General features: G+C 40.0%; 1 protein-coding gene across 5 annotated transcripts; it reads right to left on the bottom strand.

Annotated features, from left to right (window-relative positions):
- Window positions 1-521: 521 nt before the first annotated feature.
- Window positions 522-26,987, bottom strand: rbm44 (RNA binding motif protein 44). 5 transcript variants are annotated; one of them, XM_080903439.1, is made up of 22 exons: window positions 26,873-26,987; window positions 26,341-26,555; window positions 26,152-26,200; window positions 25,968-26,074; window positions 13,450-13,518; window positions 13,335-13,380; window positions 13,231-13,265; window positions 11,467-11,654; window positions 11,173-11,372; window positions 8,708-8,829; window positions 8,243-8,598; window positions 8,116-8,165; window positions 6,736-6,885; window positions 6,485-6,650; window positions 5,328-5,362; window positions 3,357-3,423; window positions 3,119-3,200; window positions 2,909-3,040; window positions 2,757-2,824; window positions 2,504-2,574; window positions 1,600-1,804; window positions 522-1,077 (listed from the first exon to the last, which is right to left on the bottom strand). In XM_080903439.1, exons 2-22 carry the CDS (start codon window positions 26,531-26,533, stop codon window positions 784-786), a joined length of 2,685 nt encoding a protein of 894 aa, XP_080759565.1. In that variant the 5' UTR covers window positions 26,534-26,555; window positions 26,873-26,987; the 3' UTR covers window positions 522-783. The 5 variants fall into 5 exon arrangements, with proteins under 5 accessions (XP_080759565.1, XP_080759564.1, XP_080759563.1 ...); XM_080903438.1 differs by having other exon boundaries at window positions 26,674-26,980; XM_080903437.1 differs by having other exon boundaries at window positions 26,341-26,980.
- Between the last annotated feature and the right edge of the window lie 534 nt (window positions 26,988-27,521).

Below are 27,521 nucleotides of genomic sequence, written 5' to 3'. Positions count from 1 at the left end.
ACAGCAATATCAGGAAGAAGGAACACGAGAAGCTGGAGAAATACCAAGGGCTCAGAGAAGAGCTCGAGAGGATGTGGAGGGTGAAGGTAACGGTGGTCCCCGTGGTAATCGGAGCACTAGGTGCGGTGACTCCCAAGCTAGGCGAGTGGCTCCAGCAGATCCCGGGAATAACATCGGAGATCTCTGTCCAGAAGAGCGCAGTCCTGGGAACAGCTAAGATACTGCGCAGGACCCTCAAGCTCCCAGGCCTCTGGTAGAGGACCCGAGCTTGAAGGATAAACCGCCCGCAGGGGCGTGCTGGGTGTTTTTTTTTTTTTATATTCTAGACAGTCTTTCAGTTCTGGTGACAGCGGACATTAAAGCTAGTTTAGATACTACTTCAGAATAAGTGCCTTAGTTACAGCCCTTCACATCTACTAAGACGACTGCACAGTGTTGAGCCTCGACATTAGGACTCTGCTAATACTTGGTTAAAGAAAGGCAAAACAAAGAGGATAAGACATTTTTCAAAGGATGCTTTTTTTTTTTTTTAATGACAGAAAACAAACGAATTCACGTGCCAGACAACAGAAGTAGCAGCCTGAACATGCCTCTAACTTTAAGGCAGCAACATTGAGAGATTCATAAATTCTTCTTCGATCAAAAATTATATTCTCTATAGCAGGCTGATTAATAGCTTTTCCCTCTTCTTAAAAATAATATGAAGAGACAGAATCAGAATCAAAGGTTCTGTCACAATCAAAGGTTCTGTCACATAACAAATCAGAGCTGTTGGTTTCTTTATTATGACTGCTTAGCAGTCTGCGGCCTGGTCAGAAGTTCAGATATCATCTCCCTGATGGTCCTGAGGGGCATGCCACAGAGGACGCCCTGATGCTTTGCCCTCAGCTCAAGCATAGCATCCACAATCCTCTGCCTCCCCACCTCTGGGTGGAGCTGTGTCAGCTCTGCTATCAGAGTATCAAAGCTGCTCATGGTGCCATAGTGTTGTGGCACAAAGGTTCCCTTTGCTGTAGGGGAGATGCACACCACCTTCCTGTTCCTGATGCTGGGCTTAACAGGAGGCGGGGTTATCAGCTGGAGAGAACAGAGGAGCACACATTTCCATATTAATGCACTCAAAAAACAAAAACAAACAAAACAAACAAGCATAGATCCAGTCCCGATCAAAGGTTTAAGACTTGAAAAATGGCAAACAAGCCAGCTGACAGAAAATGACAATGAATAGACATTTTTGCACAGATTTAGCCTTGCACAGGGTATGTGGTCCCAAACTTTTGCTCAGCTTTAAAACAGCCCGTTTCAGTTTAAGTGTTGTTTTCAATGAATTGCATGCTTTCAAAAAAAAAAGAAAGAAAAAAAAAAAGGAAAAAAAAAGAAAAAGAAAAGTTGTGTCCCACTCCCAGCTCTTCTTGTTGCATGCTGAAGCTCTACTTGGAACCTTGTTAAGATCCAACCATGCAAAATCAGATTTTTTCCCCCCCATTTTTCAAGTGGTCTTAAACTTTTGATCGGGACTGTATGTTCTGCTTCTAACAAAGATCTGAATGCACACTTAAAGTTTGATTGTTTTAGAATGCCTAATGCTCGTCTGCTCACCTCAGTGCTGCTGGAGTCAGTCTTGGAGGTTTGTGGTTTGGCAGCGTCCTGTGAGGAATCAGGTTCAGAGGCCGAGTTCTGGCTGTTGTTCGTGGGTCTGCTGATGTGCTCCAAATGTAAAACGCGACCTTGCATTCTGCATCCATTTAGCTCTTTCACTGCAGTCTCAGCAGACTGGGGGCCACTTAACATAACTATGGCAAATCTTCAGAACATAGCGAGTTGTTAAACTGGCATGCGTGTGCTGATTTGTGAAGCATTAGAATTCGCTGCTACAACCACACATAAGTAAACCTTCTAGAATTGTGTAGAAATGTAACATTTTACAGTTTTGTATAAAATTACAGCCCAGGACTTAATTCTAATCTCAGTGTCATTTAATGTTGGATAAACACTAGCATGACATTGCTACTGGACTTTTACATTACAAGCAATACATTAACATCTGCTTTTGACCAGGTAGATGATTTACTGTATCACTTTGCACACCACTGTGACTCCAGCGATTACATGGAGCAGGGTGAGTACTGCCAGTCTAACAAGAATAGAAATCCCACATGGCAAAACATAATTCCCTAAAGAAAACTGGTGGCCCAAGAGTAAACAGACCTGCTGCAGGTGGAGTGGACACAAGGGTAAAGTAATGTGTTGACAGCAGTACACAAAAAATATGACAGGATAATATCACAGATCACCTGGAATCAGCCAAACACATGCAGGTTTACTTTGATGCAGTTAAAGCATTCATACTCAGGATTGGAGTCACGATTTAAAGCCAAAAACACAGGGAAACTGGGCCCATAATAATGTTTTCCTTAAGGAAAGAATTGATATAAAGACCTGAATGTGTGACTACTTAATAAAACAAGCATAAGCCTGAATAGTGGGGAAAAAAGGACCTCACCTCAAATCCTTTAAAGCAGAAATGCTGACTTCAGTGGGATGGTATTTCTCAAAGAACAGCATCATGTCACTCTGACAGGGACAAAGTTTCAATTAAAGTCTACACTGCCCTCTGCTGGCAATCACACTGCAGTACAATGGTTTTACATAAAAGGATCATTATACAATTTAACTTGTCAATTAAAATTTCCAATGCGAAAAAAACAATGAATTTTAAATGACTACTCAAACAACATTGATGAGTAAATGTTCACCTCCGTCACATTGCTGGGCAGCTTGGAAACACACAGTACGGAGCTCATGGCCTCCTGACTGGCTGATTCTGGAATGAAAACAACTTAACTGCAGCTACTTAGAATTTTAATTCTCCAAACGTTCAGCCCTAATGCACTGTTTGCTCTCTCACCATCAGACACATGTGCCGTCACCGGTGTGGGGTCCTGTCTCACAGCAGTAGCTACATCATCTTCTGGAAGCTCCAGCTCTTCCTCAGCATCATACCATTTCTCACCTGTGTTCACCTCTTGACCCGCAGACCCTGTCCACAAAAAGAATTCCTCAGATAACCAGTATTCATAAATTGGTTACAGACGCTTCTGCGCATTATGGTTCGAACCTCCATCTTGAGGGATGAGGGTAGGAGCTCTCCTTGTACTGTCATTTTTATTTTTGAGCCGTTTTTCCTTTTCCTGACCAACCTGAGAAAAGAGGGGGAAAAGTTGACTTGTTCATGGTAATGAGGCCCAAATACAGGAAATAAAAAAAAAAAAAAAAAAAAAAAAAAACCCCACACACACACAAAAACAAAACACCAAGCTGAAAAAAAGGACGTGAAAAACAACAATGTGAAGAACCTTTCCGCCTTGAGCATCAGGACGTCCACCATCTCCACTTGGTGCATCCAGCTTCTCCTGGGAGCTGCTTTGGATTAGAAAACATTTGTCATTATTTTGGGGGGGGGGGGGGGGGGGGGGGGGGAGAGTCTCATCTACTCAATAGTTGAAGCAAAATAACATACAACTACACCGCGTTCCAATTATGCAAATGATATTTTCCCCTTATTTTTTGTAAATAGTCGATTCAAATGACAGTCAGCATAATTTTCGAGTCAACCATTAGAGTACAACTCAAATGTTACTCAACAAAACTGCCAATGAAAAAGTGTTTTTCAAAAATAATAAACTTAAAATGCACTGTTCCAAATTATTGCGCACAGAGTTTCAAAACATTTTATAGATAGTAGAGAATTGAAAATGGTCATTTGTTGAATTTGCAGCATTAGTAGATCAATTTTACTGAAATCAAAAACATCTTAACAGGTCAAAGCTACATATTAACATAGGACCCCTTATTTGATAGCAGTTTTACAATTCTTGCATCCATGGAACTTGTGAGTTTTTGGAAAGTTTCTTCTTGAATGTCTTTGCAGGATGTCAGAATAGCCTCCCAGAGCTGCTGTTTGGATGTGAACTGCCTCCCACCCTCTTATTTTTTGGTTTGAGGATGCTCCAAAGGTTCTCAATAGGATTGAGGTCAGGGAGGAATGGGGACCACACCATGAGTTTCTCTCCTTTTATGCCAATAGCAGCCAATGATGCAGAGGTGTTCGCTGTAGCATAAGATGGTGCATTGTCTTGCATGAAGATGGTTTTGTTGCAGAAGGCACAGTTCTTCTCTTTCTACCATGGAAGAAAGTGGTCAGTCAGAAACTCCACATACTTTGCAGAGGTCATTTTCACACCTTCAGGGACCCCAAAAGAGGCCAACGAGCTCTCTCCCCGTGATTCCAGCTCAAAACATGACTCCACCACGTCCTTGCTGACGTTGCAGCCCTGTTGAGACATGGTGGCTGTCCACCATCCACCACTGCATCCATCTGGACCATCCAGGGTTGCATTGCACTCATCAGTGAACAGGACTGTTTGAAAATTAGTCTTCATGTAGTTCTGGGCCCACTGCAGCCGTTTCTGCTTGTGAGCACTGGTTAGGGGTGGCCAAATATAAGGTTTATGCACAACTGCAAGTCTCTGGAGGATCCTACACCTTGATGTTCGCAGGGCTCCAGAGGCACCAGCAGCTTCAAATATGTGTTTGCTGCTTTGTTAGCAGCTGCTCTCTTAGTTTGATGCATTTGTCTGGCAGAAACAGTCCTCATTGTGCCTTTATCTGCACGAACCCACTCAGCCACAAATTTCTTACATTATGGTGATCATGCTCAAGTTTTCGTGAAATATCTAAGGTTTTCATTACGTGTCCAAGGCATTCAACCATTTCATGCTTTTCAGCAGCAGAGAGATCATTTTTCCTTCCTATATTGCTTGAAAATGGTGGTCTGCTTAATAATGTGGAACATCCTTCTTTAGTAGTTTTCCTTTAATTGGGCTCACCAGGCAAACTAATGATCACAGGTGTCCAAGATTGATTTCAGTCATCCAAAGAGCCCTGAGACACAATTTCATCCATGGGTTTAATTGAAAAACGATCATTATGACACTTAAACACAATTCGCATAATAATTTGGAACGCGGTGTAAGTGCGTGTACCTGTTTAGACCTCTTTGTGGGGGCCCAAAATTGACATGTTACTATACTTGTGGGAAGCCACGGTCACTTTATGAAGACAAAAGTGCCCGTCCCCACAAGTTTGAAGGCATTTTTGAGACTCAAAATGCCGTTTTAGTGTCAGGGTTACAATTAAAAAATGAATGCCAAACCATAACCTATGTTTAGGGTAAGCAGCTAGGGAAAGCATTCTGTCAATTAGATGTCCTCACTAAGATAGCAAAATGATAGCGTGTGTGCGCGTGCACATGTGTTTTAATGTACCAAGATGAGATTTCTCCCAAAACTTCACGAATGATCTAGACAGGAAGACAGAAAAAGAAGTTATTTCCAAATAAAGTCCAATTCATCACCCAGCCCCACCACAGAGCTGGCAGATGTTTACTAGGGGTGCAACAATACATGTATCGATATTGAACCGTTCGATACAGTGCTTTCGGTTCTGTACGCATATGTATCGAACACTACAACATGTTTAATTTATTTTATCAACTTTTCTTCTGACGATGTCGTCTGTGTTGAGCGCTCAGTGGATCTGCGTTCGACTACTCTGCCTAGGCTGCACTGTCGAGTGCAGATCCACTAGCACAGCGCAAGCTAGCAAGACAGAAGCTAAGCTTGTTGCAACATGGCAAATGCCTCAACGCTACCCGAAACTGAACCTCCCCCACCCTCATTCAGATCTGGCCTTTGGAACCATCTTGGTTTTCATGTGACGTATGACCCTGATGGTAAGCGTGTCATGGACTAAAGTAAAACAGTATGTCGGATGTGCCACGCAATGCTCAATTGGTGGGAACTAGTGTGTTAGCGCAGTTTGCTCGTTAACGTGTTGACGTCGTCCAGCCCCACGCACGGGGCGATCTGCGGTAACTTGTTAACGGAGATTTGCCGCGTTATGGTGTTAATGTCATTTCAACGAGATTAACTCCGACAGCACTAGTGGGAACACAACGAATATGACTGCACATTTACGCCGACATCATCCTAGTGCAAAGACAAGTGGAAGCAGACAAAACAAAAAGCATGCATACTACAAACTTTACGAGTCATTTAGACAGCCGTTAGCACATGATTCTCCTTATGGGGACCTGATATGTTTAATATGCTGCTGAGAATATAGCCCAGAAGAAGCGTATAGTATAGCTTTTATTTTGGAAAGAGCCATTTCTCTGTAATAAACTCTTTTCCAAAGATGAGCGATTTCTCGATCAGATAGATTTATTTTCTTTATTATTTTGTTGTTTCAGAAACATTAAATTTAAAAACTGTACTTTTGAGAGAAAATATTTATAATTTTAATAAATGACAAATTAAAAAAGGCATGAACATTTTTTTGTATCAAAAAAATATCGAACTGTGACACCAAAGTATCGAACCGAAACGTGAATTTTGTGTATCATTGCACCCCTAATGTTTACCTGTGCAGGGATGTAACTTGATCCTGTGAGTATCTCGCCAGAGTCAACAGATAAAGGCTTCAGTTGCTGCAGGGGAAGCCCTGCCTGGATCTTACTCTTCATCTCATTATAGTCCAACTCCAGTTTTTGGAGAGCAGATATAATGTTTGAAGGAGGATTCTTTGCCCTGCAGTGAGATTCGGGACAAAAACTCTTGTCTGAGACAGAGGCTTATAGGCTCAGACACATATTGTAACTTGGTGCATACTTACACTAGGGTGAGCTGGTTTCCCTCAGTAGAGGTGTAGTATAGTCTCCAGCAGTGCTGTCTGCATATGCTGTACTGCAGTGCCAGGAGGGCTAGCTCTGCTTGCTGAGCACGGTCCATACACTCACACTCTTTTCTCAACTTGCCGCCAACACTGGGGGGGGGGGGGGGGGGGGGGGGTTACATACACACATTATACTATACAGATCATGCATAAACAGGTCATGCGTGTGTATACTAGGGCTGCTCGATTATGGCAAAAATGATAATCACGATTATTTTCACTGAAATTGAGATCACGATTATTTGACGATATTTATTTAACCCTTTAAGACCTACCATAGAACCAAGTCCACCAGAGCTTATATTATTATTTTTTTTACATGTTGTAGTGCCATTTGTGGGAGCATTTCAAGTTGCTATACAACTGTTATAGCCCATATTTTAATAATATGTATGCATTAAGTCCATAGTAATTACATAAATTGCAAAAAAGTGCAATAAACTACAAAAAAAATTGAAAATCGCTTTTGTTTTGTTTACATATATTTCTACTTGGAGAAATTTAAGAGGTTTATCCCTCAAAACTTTAAATACAATAAAGTTGCAAAAAAATAGTTTCCCACCACAGGAAATTTATTTTGAGTGTCTTCATAGTTTTATTTTGGAGATACAGCAATTTTTATATACTGCAGGAAAAACAAAAAAACAATCCTATGATGCAAATTTGCAAAGAAAACAGCAGGTGCATCATTTCACTGTGGGAAGTGTTACGAACAGCTGATAGGAACGGCGAAGCGTGTTTCTGGAATATTATGTTTTTGTTCCTGCAAGCGCTTTTTATGCAATTTTTGCAAAGCTATATGTGGAACGAAACCGTGACCGAGGACAAGCTGATGGCATCAGATGTAAGTACAACTCCTCCGGTTTCATATGCAAAACAAATTATTGCGCTAGCTTACACGGTCCAGGTTCTACAGGGATTTAAAAATAGTTACGCAAAACGGAGCGTGCTGCTCTGACCGGCTTTAAAGGGTTAACAATGACTTTAAAAAATAATATAAAATAGTGTGCAACACCACTGAAGTTTTTTTTTTTTTTTAAACTCTCTTTTCAACCAACAGCAGTCACTCTCCTCTCCAAATAACTTCTGCTTAGCTTTCCGAGCTTCCCTCGGGTCCTCTTAATCAGCGGTCTCCAACCTTTTTTGCGCCACGGACCGGTTTATGCCCGACAATATTTTCACGGACCGGCCTTTAAGGTGTCGCGGATAAATGAGGGAGGGGCTAATAATCGGCTCAGTCATTTTTAATGATCGTTGAAAGCCCAGATCGTAATCGTGATTAAAATTCGATTAATTGAGCAGCCCTAGCGTATACTTCACCTTTTTGTTTTCTCTTTCCCTTCCTGTGTTTTCTTCAGTTTGAGAAATTCCTGAAATATTAATAGACTATTTAAAAATGTTTTGCTGGAGCTTCTATGAATGACAGCTGTTTGGGTTCCAATCTTACCTTGGCGATATAGTCCAGATCTGCCATGCGCACTTCAGTGTTAATGTGTTTGTCAGCTGTTTCCAGGTCCTCAGTTTGAGTAAAGACTGACAGGCACTGCACCACCTCAGTGCCAATCATCGCATCACAGGTGGGGACGCAGGGCATAGGGGAGGTGTGCTTATCTACACTTTTTACCTTGGTGGCAGACTCATATGACCTCAAGGTCTCAGTGCTGGCTTCTGCTGTAACATCATTATTAGTGGTGACTGGACACGAGTGACCGCTCCGGTTTTGTTCTTTCAGACTGTCATTAGCCAGACAGACAAGGATGCTCTTATCATCCTCCATGAGGCTATGAAAGGTGTCGCTTTGATCTTCAAAGGTTAAGAGAGTTGATTGCAGTATGGTCAGTACCATGCATATCCTCATCTCTGCATATATGTTTTGTGGTGTTTTCTTCAGCTTGGCACAGAGGAAACTTACCCTGTTCTGGCTCCACTGCCTGCACAATGCTTCCATCGGTGTACTCTGGATCAATCATCTGAATCCTGTCAGTACTGCTGGAGTATAGGAGAGACTCTTTGGTAGCCATTGGCCATTCTGACCTGTAACATCAAATAATGTTACTCATTACTCTCAGCCTAACAGGTAGTGCTGTTATAGAAACCAAGTTCTTGTAAATATAATTAGAGTGGTGTAAGAGTGTTTGGTCTATGGAAATTGCATTTTGTGTTTACTTGGGTTATTTTGGTCTAATATCTAATCTTTGTTTGATGATTTCAAATATTTAAGTTTGACAAACACAAATAACAGAAAATCAGGAAGGGGGCAACATATGCACGACATTGAATATGCTGCAGATTTAGGTAACTTTAAATATTTTTTACATTTCTTTCCGATGTCTAAAATAAATTCATTCACTCTGTAGTTGGGGATAATTTAAATCCACAGTTGGTTTAAAGTAGATGTCCGTAGACAGACAGGAGCACCAAAGCTGAAGTCAAAAAGCTGGACACTGTCAGCAGCAACATGGATTTTAGACATGCAACACACATCCTGTGGGCCCACCATCCGCCAGAGGCGGCGTAGGGGTCCGGTGCAAGGTGCTTCAGGTCACTGTCAAGGGCAGGTCCCTTGCAATTTGATTACTCAAGCTGGCCATGGGAAAAGGGAATGTCATCTGTCTGGTATGGAAGGAAACTGAAGTGATGAGAGTTTGACAGAAAGAAAGAGTAGATGTAGCTGGTTCACCTCAACTGACATATTAGGGTCTGAAACTAGTCTCCTCAGAGGGGCTGGGCTCTGCTCCAGTCTAGAGTTACATCAGTGAGAGCAGCAGGCAGGTATACACCAGCCTCTGTGCCTTTGGTAACAGGTATGCACTGTCATTTGCACTTATGTGGCAAAATCATGGTTCAGAATACCTTCTTGCTGGTCAGGGGTTCAAATCCAGTAAACGGTAGGCTAGGCCCTCCATGCTACCTAATGTGTATGTGCTACAGTTAACTCAAGCCATACTGGCTTGTCTGTTGCTCATATTAACAAGGTCTGTGTGAGGTGTTGAATAGCTGTTTTAATGCTACCATGCATGTAATCCCAGGGGAAGGGGTTACATGAAGAGGATGTGGAACTTATGGCTTTGGTAACACCAAACATCTAGACTAAGGGTGAGATAGTAGCTCAATGTTCCAACATCCAGAAGAAGCAACTGCTATCACAACTAGAGATTGATGAGGTACAACACAAATGCTACAGCAAAGGGAACCCAGGACATCAGCTCAAGGGTTGAGAAATCAACATCCCCACCCTCCAAGATTGGTTACCAAGCTCTAAGAACAACTGGTGGGTTGCTGTTGAATGCAAGAGCAGCTGACCTGAAGTTTATGACTAAGCTGGAAACCTGGATCCTCAGTGGCTGATTACCAAGCCTACGTAAAGTACCTGATGAAAGTCTACCAGAAGATGTGAATGCAGCATTACGGTCAACGGCCACTGTCACAATGTATTTGGCTATATGGTAATTAATACCACCCAAAAAAAAAAAAAAAAAAAAAAAAAAAAAAAAGTCACTGGCTACCCTCTGCCACCCCTGCAGGCCACCGCCAGATCCTTCTGTCTCAGGAAAAGCAGGGCCCTCACAGGTGACTCCTTGCACCCGTTCACCACTTGTGTGAACCGTCTGGTCGGCACCTCAGGTCAATCAGGTCCCACACCTCCAGACTCACTAACAGCTTCTTCACCTGGACTGTTAACAAATACTACCCCCACTCACCTCACCAATCTGAGCCACAGTCTGAGTAACGCTCATCACTCAGGCCACTCGCATACAATCTATACTCAGACGAAGTCCTTTGCACTGTTTCCAAGAACTTTGTTCAAGAAGTTTGTCTACATTTCTCCTGTTTGTCATTTATTCCTAATGTCTTATTATTTTATTCCTGCAGAGTTGGTGTGGAACACCCATAATTTCCTTTTACATGTACATTGACAATAAAGGGCTATTCTAGTCCATCCTATGATGAACAGCCACAAAGAACAGTGTCCTCAGTGGAGATGGAGCATGAAGGGAAGTAAGCTAACTGTCGGAACTGCAGGAAGGCGCAATGTAAAAAGCGGGGCCTAAGAACTGTCCACACCTGTGGCCTTAGAAACTGCTAAACCAAGCCAGCCTTGGCTACCAGCTCGAAAAGGTACACCAGAGAGACAGAAGCAGTAAGAGCCTCACCAAGGCTGAAGATTGAGCAACATTGGGAGAAGGATGCAACACATAACAACAATTCTCAGCGATTAGTAGAGCTCAGCATACCGTAGCAACATTACTGAACAGGATCCAAGAACGTCTCAAGTATGAAGAGTTTGGACAGGACCAGGTCCTGACATGACTCACACCTACTCAATAAAAACACTGCTCTAAGTCGAAGACTCAGTGAAATAAGATGCATACTTACTGTGATGGACTGAAGTCTGCACTCTGGCCTTGTAGCCCTGAAATCTGGTTCCAGGGCTCAGGCATTCTCCTCTGTCGACATACCTCGAGGTCCGTGTCCAGAGAAACGCTCACCAGGCCGGCTGGTTCCTTGCACACAGCTGCACAGCTGCCCGTTTGAAATGAGTACCTATCTTCATTCAGCTGGCACAGTGGCAGTCCCTTTCAAATAACAACAGTGATTTGTCTTTAAAAAAAAAAAAAAAAAAATATACAACTTTGACTACACAAACTAAAGCTCTTTAAACACACTTACAGGTCTATAGCAGGCCTTCTGATCATTTGTTTTTTGTGTGACGGGGCTGCTGCAAGCTGCACTGAAGCCACCAGGCATGTGAGCCTGCCCAAACAGCTTTTCTTGATGCTCGTTCCTGTTACAGCCAAGCAAAGTTAAATTCTCCCTACTGGGGAGCATCTCCAAGTCCAGGTGAGTGCTGGGTGTTTCTTGAATAAAAAGCAAACAAATGGAACTGTTACAAGATTGAAAGTATGTGAATGGAACTTGGTCTCAAGACTTGGTAATCTTCAATTAATACTCATTAAATTTGACAGTTTGAGACAAGAAATAAGCCTTGTTCTATACTAAGACGTGTTGTGAAATTTATTTTTACTACAATTTTGTTGTCATTGCCTGTCTGTGGGATATCTCCAACCGCAGGATGAGTAACCTGAACTTATACCAGGAATTATCCGAAAGTTCCAGGACTTCACTAATTAAAAAACGATTCCAGATTTAAAGATCTTCTCTTCAAAGTCATCTTTCTGTGCAACTGTGGCCCGCTTTCAGCACGATTATCGTTTTTAGATCACTTAACTAACTCCTCTTGGTCCATTTGCATGGTCTGCATGTGCCTGTGTGAGTTTCTTCTGGGTTCTTTCCACAACCCAGAGACATGCATGTTACATTTTGATTCTTGGCAATGGATTTAACACAGAAGATAAAATCCTGTCTAAATTAATAGATATTTTAATATCTATTAAGTGTTATTCGGTTGTAAAATAAAAGGAAAGAACAAGAGAGAGAGAACGAGAGCTATTGATGGCAGGCCTGAAAGAACAAAAAAAAAAAAAAAAAGAAGAAGTTTTGAGCATATCGAATAACTTCTATGGCCACAGGCGTATAACATCGAGCATCTAGGAGTGCAGACTGCTTCTGCAAAACACTTGTGAAAGAATGTGTCACTCTCAGGAGCTCGGTGAATTCCAGTGTGGCACTGTGATAGGATGCCACCTCTGCAATAAGTCAAGTCATGAAATGTCCTCAATACTAAATATTCCACAGTCAGCTGTTAGCTGTATTATAAAGAAGTGCAAGTCATTGCACTTCTCAGCAACTTGGCCACAAAGTGATAGGCCACACAAAATTACAGAGTGGGGTCAGCAGCTGAGGCGCACAGTGCACAGAGGTTGCCAATTTTCTACAGTCAGTTGCTACAGACCTCCAAATTTCATGTTGCCTTCAGATTAGCTCATGAACAGTGTGTAGAAAGCTTCGTGGAATTGGTTTCCAATTCCATGGCTGAGCAGCTGAGGAACCCAACAGAAGTTGGAATGAGAGAATAAAATGGGTAGAGGGTTGGAAATCACACCTTCGAGTTGGGCTATTATCTGTCTAAGTCAGAGACATCCAGTGAAGCCAGAAGGTGAGTGCACCGGCAGCATTAGTGACAGCTGAATGTGCTGGAATGCGTATCCATTTACTGTGCTGACGCCAACCAAACGTTGACAAAGCACAAGGTCACTAACAGGCATGTTAAATATTCATTTTGTAAATTTTTATTTAAAAAATTCAAGCAAAAAAAGTAGTTAAAAATAAAGTAAAACAGGTAGACAGCTAATGGACAGGAGCTGAAAATACCATCTATTTTGGAAGAGGTCCTGAGAATGAATATTAGTTATGTTTTTTAATTGGCAGAGTCCCAGAACTATCCACCAATAGCACAATGTCCAAACCAATCTGATTAATGCTTTTAAAGGGGTTTCTGTTTTCTGACTCAAGTGTATGAGATGATTATATTACCACATCCATCCATCTCTGTTCCTGCAGTTGTAAACCTGTAAAGAAAATGAATTTTAGTGAAGTGATAGAACTTGTCTGATATGTGTCTTCACAGTAACACATACACGTGCTGGCTGGCTGTCACAGCTGACTGGGCAGGACTGCTGCCATCTGTAAATTTAAAAATAAATTTAGTCTGAGCACACCTAGTGCAAGATTTTAGTACTATAACATACTTACCCTTCACATGAAGCCTATGTATTTCTAAGGCAGGATGTCTTTGCAAGAACTGATGAAACCCTCCTCCTTCTAGGGAAAAGAAAAACATGATAAGGTAACTACAATTCATTTTCAATGCATGAAAATGTGCCTACACCTATACACAAAAATGCTGAAACTGTTAGAACGGTTCTACCAGTTATTTAATTTGCTCATCAATGTGACAACTCTAGGTGATATTTTTTGTTACAAAGGTTACAAACCTAGAGGGAGTTTTGATGCTCTTCTCGTGTCTGTATGGTTCTCTCAGAACAACTTTGTTACGTTAACTGGCATTTGCTCTGAATGGTTGCCCTCCCCCGACTCCCCAGTTGAAGCAGGAAACATATTAGCCAATCATGTACTGACAGCAGCTATCAAAGTTCTGTATTTTCATTTGTAATTAGTGTGAATGCTTGAAAAGCATTCACAGTATTGTTCTTCTAATTAAGTGTGCCTATGCCAAAAGGCACACTTATTACTATTGCTCGGATTTATTATTATTATTATTATTATTCTTTTTCCGCCTGAAATTTTGGACCGTAACTTGCCCCACAGTTTTGAGACAAGGTTCACATATGATATATCATTGTGTGCGGCTGGAGCTGGAATGAGTTGCTATGACTTTTGGTGGTTATTACTTCTATAGTTTTTTAAATATTAATATTTTAGTGAAAATTTTCCCACGCTTATGTGCCGCACAGTTTTGACACAAGGGTTACATATTTTACATCATTTTGTGCGGCTGGGTCTGGACTACTATGCTATGACTTTTGGTGTTCATAACTTTTATAGTTTTGTAAATATTTACATTTTAGTGCAAATTTGCCTTAAAACTCAAAATCCCACAATGCAAAGCACGCCTCTACCGAGTGAAACAATGGCGGCCACCATTTCGTTTAATATATTGCTCTTATTCGTGTTTCTAGGTCACAAAGTAAACTTTTAAGATATTTTCAGGTGAGAATGTAGGTGTGTAATCGTCAAATATCTGCTCGTTTTGTCAAAACATCCCATATTAGCAAGAGATTTCTCACGATGTTGCTGCTAGCCGCGGCTAGCTAGCGAACGTAGTTTGACCGGAAGTATGGCGTCCCGCTTGCCCTTCACAATAAGAGCATTATAGCGGATTATAATGGGGGACGCTTTTATTTTGTATAACTACCGGAAGTAGTTCCTGTGTACTGACGGTTGCTTAACCTCGCACTAATGCTATTTAGTTGCATAGTGTGAGCAGTTTGAAGTGTATTATATATTTCTGATCTTTATATTTGATTATGTTAACTATGTTGTATTATGTTTATATTTGAGTATTTGACTTGTCTATTCTCTTTATTTAGTGTTATAAGAGATGCTAAGCACTAACTTTAAAATGGATATTACCAACTCACAACTGAACCGCGTCCATGCTTACTGATGTTACTGATTCATTTTAGTAATTGACTAAGATGAAGCATTAGCTTTTCAGCTGCAGTTTGCTGGTAATCCTGCTATGTTAGTTTTGTGTCATACTCATTCCTGAGACCGTGGAATTTTGTAAAAACATGATTATTTTTGCTTAATGTGTTTTTTTTATATATATGTTGTTGTATTTTACTATGTTGATAATCACGCAGTGTTTACTGTGATGTGCAAAGGGCCAGCAGCAGAGTTGGAGTGGTGTTTGCCCCAGCATCTGAATAAACGGAACAGTCCGAGCCACAAATTGAACGCCTGGTTGAATTGAACTACCTGGGGCCAGGTAGGGCATTAACAGGGAGAGGGGGACACAAAGATATACTTTTCTTTCTTACTCTCATATAAAATATTTAGCTTTTATTAAATAGTGATCTGAATCTTACAACCAAAGTTTGTATAATAATACACAAGATTGGCTGTAGACTATGTTAATCATTCAGAACACTGTGTAAAAATAACAAAAAACAAAAAGTGAATGCAAAAGTGCATAAATATTTATTTTACGTGTTTGATGTGTGTGGCAGGGCGTGGTCTGCAGTGCCGCTGCAGGGGAGGTGGACCCACCTCAGGGGCATCTGCAATCACGCCTCTCAGGTGTAAAGTCTGTGCTCTCTCTGCTTTTTGTTTTTTTGTATGTGTCGGGCTGTGAGAGGAAAAGCTACAGCCAGCTGTTTGGGTACAGCAACTATGTGTGAAAAGTGGTCCATAACGTAATGCTTCACAGCGTGTTCATGCAAACATTGTCGGGTCTGCTTATGAACCTCTGCGCACAGCATCTACAAATCGGGGCTGTACGAAGTCACCTCATCTTTACACAAAACTGTAAGCTGTCATCTGTGAGGTGCGAGCGGTGTTTGGGTTTTATCATAGTTCATGGTGGAGAATGGCTGCTCTGCTGAGTTTTGCTCTCTGTAGCCGTTTGAATGGCAAACTACACTCATTGGCGGCGGCATAGGCACACTTAAAATTTCTTCAGAAATTTTCGCTTTCTAGTCTTTATTATTATTGTGTGGATGCTTTAAGCATCCACACTATTGAGTTCCTCTTGGGACTTCCGTACACTTTTTGGCACTTAACTACTTCCACAATTTTCAGCCGATTTTCACCGTTCAAATTTTAAAATATTCTGCTATTTCTGCTAATTCCTGCTATGTCTTTTGGTATTTTTCACTATTATACTTTTTAAAATATTAAGCTTAATTTGTCCCATTGAAATGAATGGGAAACTTCTGCAATTCTGCTAAAATTTGCTTGTTTCTGAAACTTAACTACTTCCTCATATTTTCACGTAGAACAACCATTCAAACTTTAAAATGTTCTCAAATTATTGGGCTATTCAGGTATGATTCAGCTTTTTCAAATCTTTTACCGTTTTACCTTTATGCCTCTTAAAGTTTTCAGTTGCAAAATTGTGATTTTTCACAAAATACATGCGTTGTTATGGTTGCTATGCACTTGGCTTCCAGTGTGCCACTGAAGGTTTTGCAGTCTTCTCTTCATGTCCGAACAACTTCTTGCTACTTGCTCAATCTTCACTCAACTTCCACAAATTATACATCAAAACATAGGTATTTTTGCTGGGTTTCTGAAAATGTCACTATCATTGTTGTGGTATTCATAGAACTTTCGCAAATCTCCTCAGACCAACACAATGTCGGAAAACTCTCCATATAAAGTCAATGGAGAGTTTGTTCAAAATCACCGCTGCATTTCTGTAATGAGAGGCATATTCGAATCGTCATATCTCCTTAACGAAGCAAAGTTAAGACATGAGGCTTGTCCCGGTATATCTTCAGACACTCGTGACGCTCACAATTCAAGAATTTCTTTCTCACGTATTACCGTTCTGAAATGAGTTGGACTTGTTTGAGGGTAGGAAATTCGTCCGTTGCTCAGATTTCTTCAAATTTCAAACCCTGGAAATGAACCACTTTTTTCTCTCGTCATAACTTTTTGTTGGATTTCCACAGAGACCTGAAAATTTCCATGACTGTTCACCAAAGCCTGCTGTCTCTTACGGTGAAAGAATGATATCGATACTCCAAATAGATTTCGAGTTACAAAGCGTTGTTTGAGGGCAAGTCAAGCCAGTTTTTGCTTCGCTCTACTCAGTTATGGTGCATTAGAAGTCAAATATCTTTAATAATTCACATTTTAATGATAAATTGTCAACACTGGAAGATTCCCCCATCTCTTCTGAACAAAACGGTGTAAGAATGACCGCTCTAGCCCCTACGGTTAGGAAATTATGGTCATTTGTTTGAGGGGAGTCGTCATTATGAGAAATAGGCTGCAATAATCCTGTGCCTCTCTGTGCTGCGTGTGTAAATAGATGCACCTGTTTTGGCGGGAAAAAGTACACAGGCTCTCTGATTGGTGGATTCAAATTCAGCAGCTTACTTCTCTCTCCCTGTGTGAGTGTGTGTGTGAGACAGACAGAGAGAGAGAGAGAGAGAGAGAGAGAGAGAGAGAGAGAGAGAGAGAGAGAGAGAGAGAGAAGGCCTTTTAATGGGATGATCTCATTCTAAGATTCAAATTCAATATATTTAGACTGGTTGACTGAATTGGATCTTGTGTGTGTGTCTCTCTGTGCATGTGTGTTTCCTTATGTGTACATATTTCTGATTGTTATATATTTTTTGCTGATTTTTTTCATTTAACAAGTATATTTGAGGGACCCTCAGCATGTTCAGCATTTCTTCAGCTGTCCATTTTGCTTTTCCAATTTTTCTGTTTAACTTATTACTATTGTGCTAAATCATACTATTTCTGCTATTTTATAAGATTTGTGCTTAATATACTATTTCTGCTTTTTATAGGATTTGTGCTTAATATAGTATTTCTGCTTTTTATAGGATTTGTGCTTAATATAGTATTTCTGCTAAATGTAGTATTTATGCTTAATCATACTATTTCTATATATTTCTGCCAGGCAGCCAATCCTCTGTGCGGACTCAGACACATATCACATATCAGGGCCTGCACGGCTTCCCAGCCAGCCAATCATGTCTGAGGTCTTCCGTTTCCTCTCTCGTCATATCTCAGCGACGGTTGTACAAAGAGCAATGAAAATCGCAGTCAAAGTACACCAAAGTCCGCTGATTCACCCAGTACAAGAATTATGCCTCTAGTCCACCTAGTTTTTGAGTTACACAACGTTTTGAAACTCCAAAAAACGGCGTTTTTCGCCTCTCACCGGGATCTAATTCTGACTGCTCATCACCCTGTTTTTCAAAATGGCTCCTCTCTTTCCCAGTGGCGCAGTTGGTAATGACACGGGTCTGCAAGCCAAAGATCGTGGGTTCGATTCCACCTTGGTCAACATGTTTTTTTCCCTACAAATTAATACACTGTCACAGACCAGTAATTCATATTCATCATTTATTACAATTCTGCAAACTTTTATGATTTTACCAGCTTTTCTAATATGGACCTCACATTCTTAACACTCCATGGCACAAATACTCTTCCCTTTAGGCTCTGTGTATGTGTGTGTGTGTATCAATATTTCTCCCATTTTAAAGTATTACTCCTCCATAATTGTATTTCTGTTAAATCAAAGTACTTTTACTACATCTTAGTACTTCTGCTCAATCATAGTATTTCTGCTAAATCATTGTTATTATGCTATATTGTAGTATTTCTGCTCAATCATACTATTTCTACTATATTATATTTTTCTTTCTAAATATAGCATTTCTGCTATATAATTGTATTTCTGCTATGTTATAATATTTGTGCTAAACCAGAGTATTTGTGCTGTATCATAGTATTTCTGCCAAATTATAATATTTGTGCTAAAACATAGTATTGATTTAAAATTACAATATTCATAGTTCATCACAGTGTCTCTGGTAAATCACAGTATTTCTGCTATGTTGTACTATTTTTCTAAATCATAGTGTTTCTGTAATGCTTAAGTATTTTTGTCTAAATATATTCTTTCTGTTATCTTATACTATTTCTCCTAAATTCTTGTATTTTTGAGAAGTTATGTTTCTGGTAAGTTACAATATTTCTGCTAAGTTCTGCTATGCTATTGTATTTCTGCCAAGTATTATGTTTCCTCTAAGATATTGCAGTTCTGCTAAGTTATTCCATTTTAGCAAAGTTCCTTTGCTTCTGCAAAGTTTTTACAATTTCTGCAACTTTTCAGCTTTTTCAGCTACTTTTTGCATACAGCTTCAGCTTTAAAGCATCCACACTGCATTTTCGCAGGAAATGCAAATTTTTCTAGTTATATTTTATTTTTCCGTACGTTTTTTGAAAGCCTACTCCTTCAAAACCGTTCAACTTAGAAAAACCATTCAAACATCGTTAGATTCCTATTCTTTTGGACAACATTGCTTCTATTTTTCTCATTTTTAACATTTATATTTTTAATTTTATTCAACTTTATTCAACAAAAATTTATAATGTATTTCAATGGGGAGACCCTTCAAATCCTCATTCAACTTACTCATTTTTAAACTCTTACTACTTCCACATACATTGACATAGAGCCACCATTCAAACTTTAAAACGAAGACAAGACATTCAACTATTCAACTTGTATTTATCTTTTCAATATCTATTATACTTTTTCTTCAGTTCCAGTTTAAGTTTCATGATGTTTTTTCACCCGTTTCAGAGTTTATAATGGGTGTGTATGGGACGGAATGTTGGGGCTAGAGTGAGACAGCTCAACTGCTAGAGTGAGAGGAGCAAAAAAATTAATCTTAAAATCTTTTTTAAAACTGCTGCTGTGTCCGCAGCGTTTGCTCTACAGGTATGATTTTACCCTCAAAACGTAGCCATGGCTGTCCTCTTTCATCCAATGTGTTTACTATTGTACTAGGTGTTATGGTTCTTTCATAAATGTCACCAATGCACAGCCTCCTCCCTCCAACTCTTCCATAGACTCTAATGTTAAAATGGCTCAGAAGGTTCGTTTGAAAATCAGAAGAGCATGGTGTCTTTACACTGTCACCACGTCCATATAATAAACTCCACAGGCATGAAAACTGAGAATTTGGTAGACTAGACATTGCTGTCGCTCACGGTGAAAGAATTTTGTCAATACGACTTTTACTTTTCATTTGGGAACGATTTGTTTCGGCCTGACTTTTCTGTTCATTTTAAGCAGCAAAAGTGAGGTGCATGTCTGTGTGCGTGTGTATGGAGCCATTGGGTGCGGTCACTATAGCAACCAGGCTCACACCTGCCTGCTTAACGAGCTCTGCCTGCCACTCTGCCAAGATTCATCTTAAACACTTCTCTTTCAACTGCTGCTGTGTCCACAGTGTTAAAGCCATCATTTTACCCTCAAAACGTCGCCATCGTTGTTCTTTTTCCAACATCTTGTCTTTCAAAGCTCAGAGATGTAAACTTTTTAAACTGTGTGGGTCCAAGTGGAGGGATCACATTTTAGTCATTCAGTGATTCAAAGAATATGACCTTTTAATATTCATTCAGATGTTTTCTGACTCTAAATGTTCTTTTCTCATTTCTTAGGGTTTTCTAATTTACATTTAAAACATTTTCAGTTTTTTTCCAACTCCTCCTTCTGTGTAACCTTCAGCTTTTAGCAGTTCAGCACCTTTGTTTTCAGGTTAAATTCGTTTTTTTTTTGTTTTTTTTAATCTCATTCAATATTTTTAACTCAAAATTCAGCAATTAATTCATTTCAGTGCATACATTCAGATTCAAGCATTCACACTGCAGTTTCTTCAGAAAATGCACTTTCTAGTTTGATTAGTTATTTCCAGATTAAGTTTGCTTGTTTTGGCTAAGTGTCATTATTTAAACATTGTTTTTTTGTTTTTTTTTTTAGTTTCAACTATTAAAGAAAGAAAAAAAAATTCAAAACCTCCCCACAGATATATCATTAAGTACAGTAACTGGAGTAGCTGCTTATATTTAGTTTAACAGTTTCTCTCTGATCTTTCCGAGTTAACTTTGTGAGGACTAGAAAAGTTTGCTTTACAAAACCTGTGCTGGCAAATTATATGGGGACTGCAATTAATTTTAGATCACTTTAATGGTTAATTGCATACTGAGCACTCCAAATAAAAATAAGAAGAAAAGTTATAGATTCCCATGATCAAGGGTTGTTTGTGTAGCCTTTGTGGAAGGCTCTGTGCAGGAATGCAGTAGTGAACCGGAGCAAGGTCCAGAAACAGTAGCGCTCACAGTAAGATGGTACCTTAGGCGCATGAAACTGGGTAACAGGTCAGGGAAAAGTCGGTGTGTGTCCATCCCTAGGTGAAGCTGCACCCAATGGAGGAGAACAATGGGCTAAAGCAGGGGTGGGCAACTCCAGACCTCGAGGGCCGGTGTCCCTGCAGGTTTTAGATGTGTCCTTGAACCAACACAGCTGATTTAAATGGCTAAATTAGCTCCTCAACATGTCCTGAAGTTCTCCAGAGGCCTGGTAACGAACTAATCATGTGATTCAGGTGCATTGACCCAGGGTGAGATCTAAAACCCGCAGGACACCGGCCCTTGAGGCCTGGAATTGCCCATCCCTGGGCTAAAGTCTAAACCACCGCACTTCTCAACAGGTTTTGACCAATCAGAAGCACATTCTCTTTTACAAATACCACTAGTACTGCTGGTTAGCATCATCTCTCTGGATTGAGAAAAACATGGATTGGGACCGAAACCCTCTTTTACCTTAGATAAAAAGAACATGCAACAACTTCATTAATTCATTTTTTCCTAAACCACTGTGTCTTTTAGACTCCATTCCAACACAACTCTTCAGTTCTACTATTAATCAATTATTAAATATGATCAGTTTCTATTAACAGGATGTGTATCACGGGTTTTCACTTTAGCTGCAATGAAACCACTAATTAAAAAGCTTTTAATCAATTCAGCTTTTTTAGCCAACTACAGACCAATTTCTAACCTCCATTTTTATCTTAAAAAGTCTTGAAAGAATTACTGCTGTTGCGGCTCCTCCAACCTATGGCCGCGGCAGGCTAAACATGAGGACACAGATGACGCGCAACAATAAACACATAAAATACACTTCTGTACCATTTGCTCCTTTTATTTCCACATGCAACTGTCCAATATATAAATCAGCACATGGGATTAACTATTAAACAAATGCACAGATTGCACAAACAAATAACTGCAACTTACCAATAACTGCACTAATTACAATGCCAACTTACAATTAAGGCTATGGCATCAATTAGTGCACAAATATACAAAAACCCATCAAGTTCCAGTTAAAATACATCAAGCTGCGGTCAACAGAAAGTTTTGCCTCATGCTCACCCTACCTTTCTGCTCATCAACATCAGGCACAGTGAACAGGTGAGTGCAACCACATTTATCATCTACCACTAAGGAATGGTTTTATTTGAATGGTTTCGTTCTGGATTCACAGTGCATCATAGCACAGAAACAACACTAGCAAAGTTAACAAATGATCTTTTTATGGCCCGTCATAGTGGACTGCCTCGCCTGTTAGACTTCAGTGTAGCATTCAATAGCACCAACCACAGTATTTTACTGCAGTGATTAGAACACACCACTGATATATAAAGGAAATAGTCTGAATTACATCTGATTCCAATGCTTTATGTAAATGGAGAGCCGTCTTCACATATGAAAGTTAATCGTAGAGTTCCACAGGGTTCGGTGTTGGGACCAGTACTATTAGCATAACATATACGTCCCTTAAGTAACATTATTAAAAAACAGAATACATTTTCATTGCTATGCAGATGATTTGCAGCTTTATTTATCTATGAAGCCTGACGAGGGCATAAAGATGTCCTTCAACATGCATTAAAAAAAAAATAAATAAAATGTAGGAATGTTTTCTTTCATCTGCATAATCTCTTAACATTGGAAGCATCCGGTCTCAGAGTGATGTTGAAAAACTAGTTTGTATGTTCATTACAGCTAGGCTGGGCTATTGTAATTCATTATCAGGTCAAATGCTCCCAAAAAGCCTTCACCTAATCCAAAAATGCTGCAGCAAGAGTACTGGGACTAGAAACAGAGAGTACATTTCCCCTATATTAGCATCTTTTCATGGCAACCTCTTAAATCCAGAATTGCATTTAAAATCCACCTCACATACCAGATCTTGAATATTCAGGCCCCATCTTATCTGAAAGACCTCATAGGGGCATTTTACCCCATCACAGCGCTTTGCTTTCAACCTGCATAGCCTTCAGTTTTCAGGCTCCTCTTCTCTGGAACCAGTTCCCAGTTTGAATCCTGACAGACACACTCCCTACTTTCAAGACTGGCTTAAAACTTTTCTTTTATCAAAAGAAAAGTTTATTTTATCAAAAGAAAAGTTTATTCCCCCAACTATAAGCTTTATCAAAGCTTATAGTTGGGGGAATAAAACATTTTCAAAAAGACAGTCATTCAAAAAGCCTGGAAGTCTGCTGCCCAAAAATCACATTGGCAATTACAAGAAACTGGCGCATTGAAAGCAAAATATGGTGTGGTGTGGCAAAGACATGCATAGTACTATAAGCCCTAATACATTCTCTTTCACATCTTTCTTGACCTCTTTATGTCTTTTACTCTTATGCTGTTTTGTGGATCACAAGGTTTAAAATTACTTATAAACACACACACACAGTAACTCCACCAGAGTGCCTATTTTGGGTCACTTTTGCCGGTGTTCCAGATCTACTGGCGTTTAGATCAACTGGCGTTGGTCGAACAGATGTGTGGCAGTCTTGCGTTTCAGGAGCTGCTACCGACAAACCAGCAAAAAAAAAAAAAAAAAAAAAAAAAACGGCAAATGTGTCACCTGTGACACTTGTGAGGTTGTCTCAAACACACTCCGTCAGTCTTGATGCTGTTGAACAACAAAATGTTTAAAAATGTGGCGAGTTTACCTGGTGATATCCTCATGCGCGACGCGATCGCGAAAACAGCAAACAAGTAATACCACGCCGATGTTGTTCACAGGACAGCAAGAGTAAACAATCGGGAGACTCTAGTCGTCGTTATCGTTCCGCTCGCACGGTTTATTTCTCCGGTTTCAGCGTTTTTGCTTCACAACTAAAGCGAGCAGTTTACTTTGTGCACTAACATGGACTCGAGTCAACCAGCGCCACCTCTGGCCAAGTGCCACAGCCTACAGCCAGATCAACTTGTGACACACATCTGCACCACGTTTGAATTCGTGTCATGCACATTTGTACCTTTCAATTGTGTCTGTTTGTGCGTCATGCAAATAAACCTTTGAAAAGAATGAAATGATATCATATATTCCTTATTGGCCTACATTTGTACAAAATTCCAAATTATATACACAAAGTCATAGAAATCACCACTCCAATTGGTCATCATGATTTTGATATTCTCTTTTTCCATAACAATGAAATACGCCTTGGACAAATATGACACATCAATATTTCATTAGTGTTGTCACATCACATCCTGTAAGCATCGTCTGTCTGTGTCCTTTCTCTGGAAATTAATATTTCCAGCCAATATAGGCAATCCATCAACATGGCTGGAGAGTTGGTAGTTATATACAGTCTGTATAAGTGTGGTTAATCCAATGAAGATTTGTAAGGAGACGGCAGTTACTTTGAATTCACAGCAGTTACACAGTGATTAGTAATAAACAGAGCCGGTGAGAGTGAATGGATTTAAGAAAGTCAGTGACTCAGGTGTGTCGCTTGGTTTGTCATCTGTTTGTGAGACTGGAGGAGACGTAGAAATCTTTTGTTTTAAATCTTAGTTAGGAAGATTCCTGTTTGAAAACAAGCACTTTTTGTGAGAAATGCAAGAAGTACATCTGCAGAAAGCACACAGTTACATTCTGTCCATCATGTGGACAAAATAGAAAATGTTGAGCATTGGAAAACTGAGAACGTTGGGCAAGTTCAAAATACGTGTTTGTAAGAACGAAAAACCAAATTGTTCCTAAAATAGTTATGGAAAGTCACTGTTGTATGTCTGTGTTCTACATGTTTATCTGATGGGAAATAAAGTTGCTATTGTTTTATTGCAGTTTCTTGACAATTCTGAGTGGATTTACACAGTACGGGTCAAATGACCCGCAACAAAATCAATGTCACTTTTGTTTTTCAACATAATACAAGGGTTAATTTCCAAAACTTCCATATGATCTTCAATTTGTAGCAGATCCACTATCACACAGCAGCTGTAGTTGTGAAGCAAAAACGCTGAATTCGGAGAAATAAACCGTGCGAGGGGAACGATAACGACGACAAGAGTCTCCCGATCGTTTACTCTTGCTGTCCTGTGAACAACATCGCCGTGGTATTACTTGTTTGCTGTTTTCGCGATCGCGCATGAGGATATCACCAGGTAAACTCGCCACATTTTTAAACATTTTGTTGTTCAACAGCATCAAGACTGACGGAGTGTGTTTGAGATAACCTCACAAGTGTCACAGATGACACATTTGCCGTTTTTTTGCTGGTTTGTCGGTAGCAGCTCCTGAAACGCAAGACTGCCACACATCTGTCAGTGCGCCCCAGGGCAGCTGTGGCTACAATGTAGCTTGCCATTGCCAGTGTGTGAATGTGTGTGTGAATGGGTGAATGACTGAATGTAGTGTAAAGCGCTTTGGGGTCCTTAGGGACTAGTAAAGCGCTATACAAATGCAGGCCATTTACCATTTACCATCTGTTCGACCAACGCCAGTTGATCTAAACGCCAGTAGATCTGGAACACCGGTCCAAGCCCGGGTAAAGGAGCAGGGTTGGAATTGTGACATTTAAAAAAAAAAAAAAAAAAAAAAAAAAAAAAAAAAAAAAAAAAAAAAAACCCAATAATTGCTAAAAGAAATTTAATTTGTAGTTCTAAATAAACTCTAAATGCATTTAGGACGTTTTTTACTCACTTTGTCTCTTCCACGATGTTATTTCTCTCTCCAACAACATAAGTTACAATTAGATTAGCATGACCAATTATGCAAATTAGGCGATGACGTCATTTAGCGAGTTCTAGCGACTTTTAGGACAACCAATAGCGATTTTCCTTACTGAGAAGTTGGCAACACTGTTGTGGACTGCTGTAGTGGGAGTACCGACACATACCCTGTATGAGCTTTCTGTCCTCGGGTGACAAACGCAGATACCAGCCCAGCAGCTTGGAGTCAGTTAAGGCCAGTTGCGGATAAGCAGCCACCAAATCATACACAGACCTGAAAGCAGAACCACGTCTCTTTTTTTTTTTGGTTCAGGTTATTTAGCTGGACACAAAACTGTCGTGGTTACATACCTGTCCAGAAAGAACTTCCTGCGCCCCTCTGTTGATGCAGAAACCGACGCTAAGACAAACAAATGACAAACTAGTAAAATGTAGTTACTGGTCAAGTTTGCGGTACAGAACACAAAGCCTGGACACAGAATAATATCATTGCGCTAGGACATAAATTGGGATTACTTTTACCCATGATTTTATACTTACGTGGACTGGGTCTTTTAATATAAGGATTGTAAAAACTGCTTTCTGCCCACACATCCGCAGAGTAATGAGGTGCCTCGTGAAAGCCACGCCACGATGTTTGATAAGAAGTCATGGGTTGGGTGTCTATTGCAGTCGACCAAACGTGAACAGGCCACCACGTCCGCCACGGGTCATGCGTGTAGCACGGCTCCATTATAACCGCGAAATGGCGTCAGCTAAACACGTGAACGTAATGACGGCTAATGTTAGCATTAAGCAAAGCTAATGTTTATCTGTTAGCATTTGAATTTTCGGTTTCTCGTTTAATATTTCTGAAAATAAAAAGGCACATACGCTTCTCCTTTTAGTTTTCGGAGTTAGCTTGCTAACTTGTTAGTTATGCTACATCCAAACCCCGCGTTACTCTCGAGGCCTTCAGTTGTCTCATAACTACAATAATGGAAGATATATTTTCTCACTCCACTTCATTTTAGCCATGCCGGGGAAAGATTGGTTCGTCAAAGTACAGGAATAGTCCACTCTCTAATTTTACCTTTAGTTAATCTTCGCTATTGCCATTTGTGAGCTTTAACATTCTCCTCCTACGACACTCTTACACATGCAGCGAGTTCTGTAGGCGAAGGACAGTCAGTTTACCCTGTTGTCACTTACCTCAGTCTGGTAGTTGAGAATAGCACTCAGCAGATAACTTTTTTTGAGGGGCGGGATTACATGTATTTATACACAGTACAATTTTATTTGAACATTGAGAAAAACTAATACAATTCAAGTACAGTTTTCATGGATCGATCGATACTAGCGTGATTGGATCGATACTTTGATTTTAACTGTGTTAATTATTTCTTTGGAAAAAGTAAACCTCAAACATGCACTATATGAAAAATGTCCGAATCTTTTTTTTGTGTGTGTGCTTTAGAGACAGAAAATTTTAAATTCCAGGTCTCCAAAAGCTCAGTTAAAAACACATGAAAAGGTGTGTTTTTTGTGTTAACTAATTATTGTGGAAAGTAACGATCACAGTGATGATTAAAACGTGTTCAGAATTTGGAAATTGAGAATTCATCTCATAAGTCGTGGCACATACTCTCCCCCAATTAGCTGCCCGAATACTTTAAAATTATTGGTACTGATTGTATCCATATCAAAATTTGTAGTTTTTGTACAAAGTATCAGTATCAGAT

Source organism: Rhamphochromis sp. 'chilingali', assembly GCF_963969265.1.
Source record: "Rhamphochromis sp. 'chilingali' genome assembly, chromosome: 14".
Taxonomy (NCBI): Eukaryota; Metazoa; Chordata; class Actinopteri; order Cichliformes; family Cichlidae; genus Rhamphochromis; species Rhamphochromis sp. 'chilingali'.
Note: the sequence above shows the minus strand (reverse complement) of the source record. Positions and strands in the feature narration are given on the sequence as shown.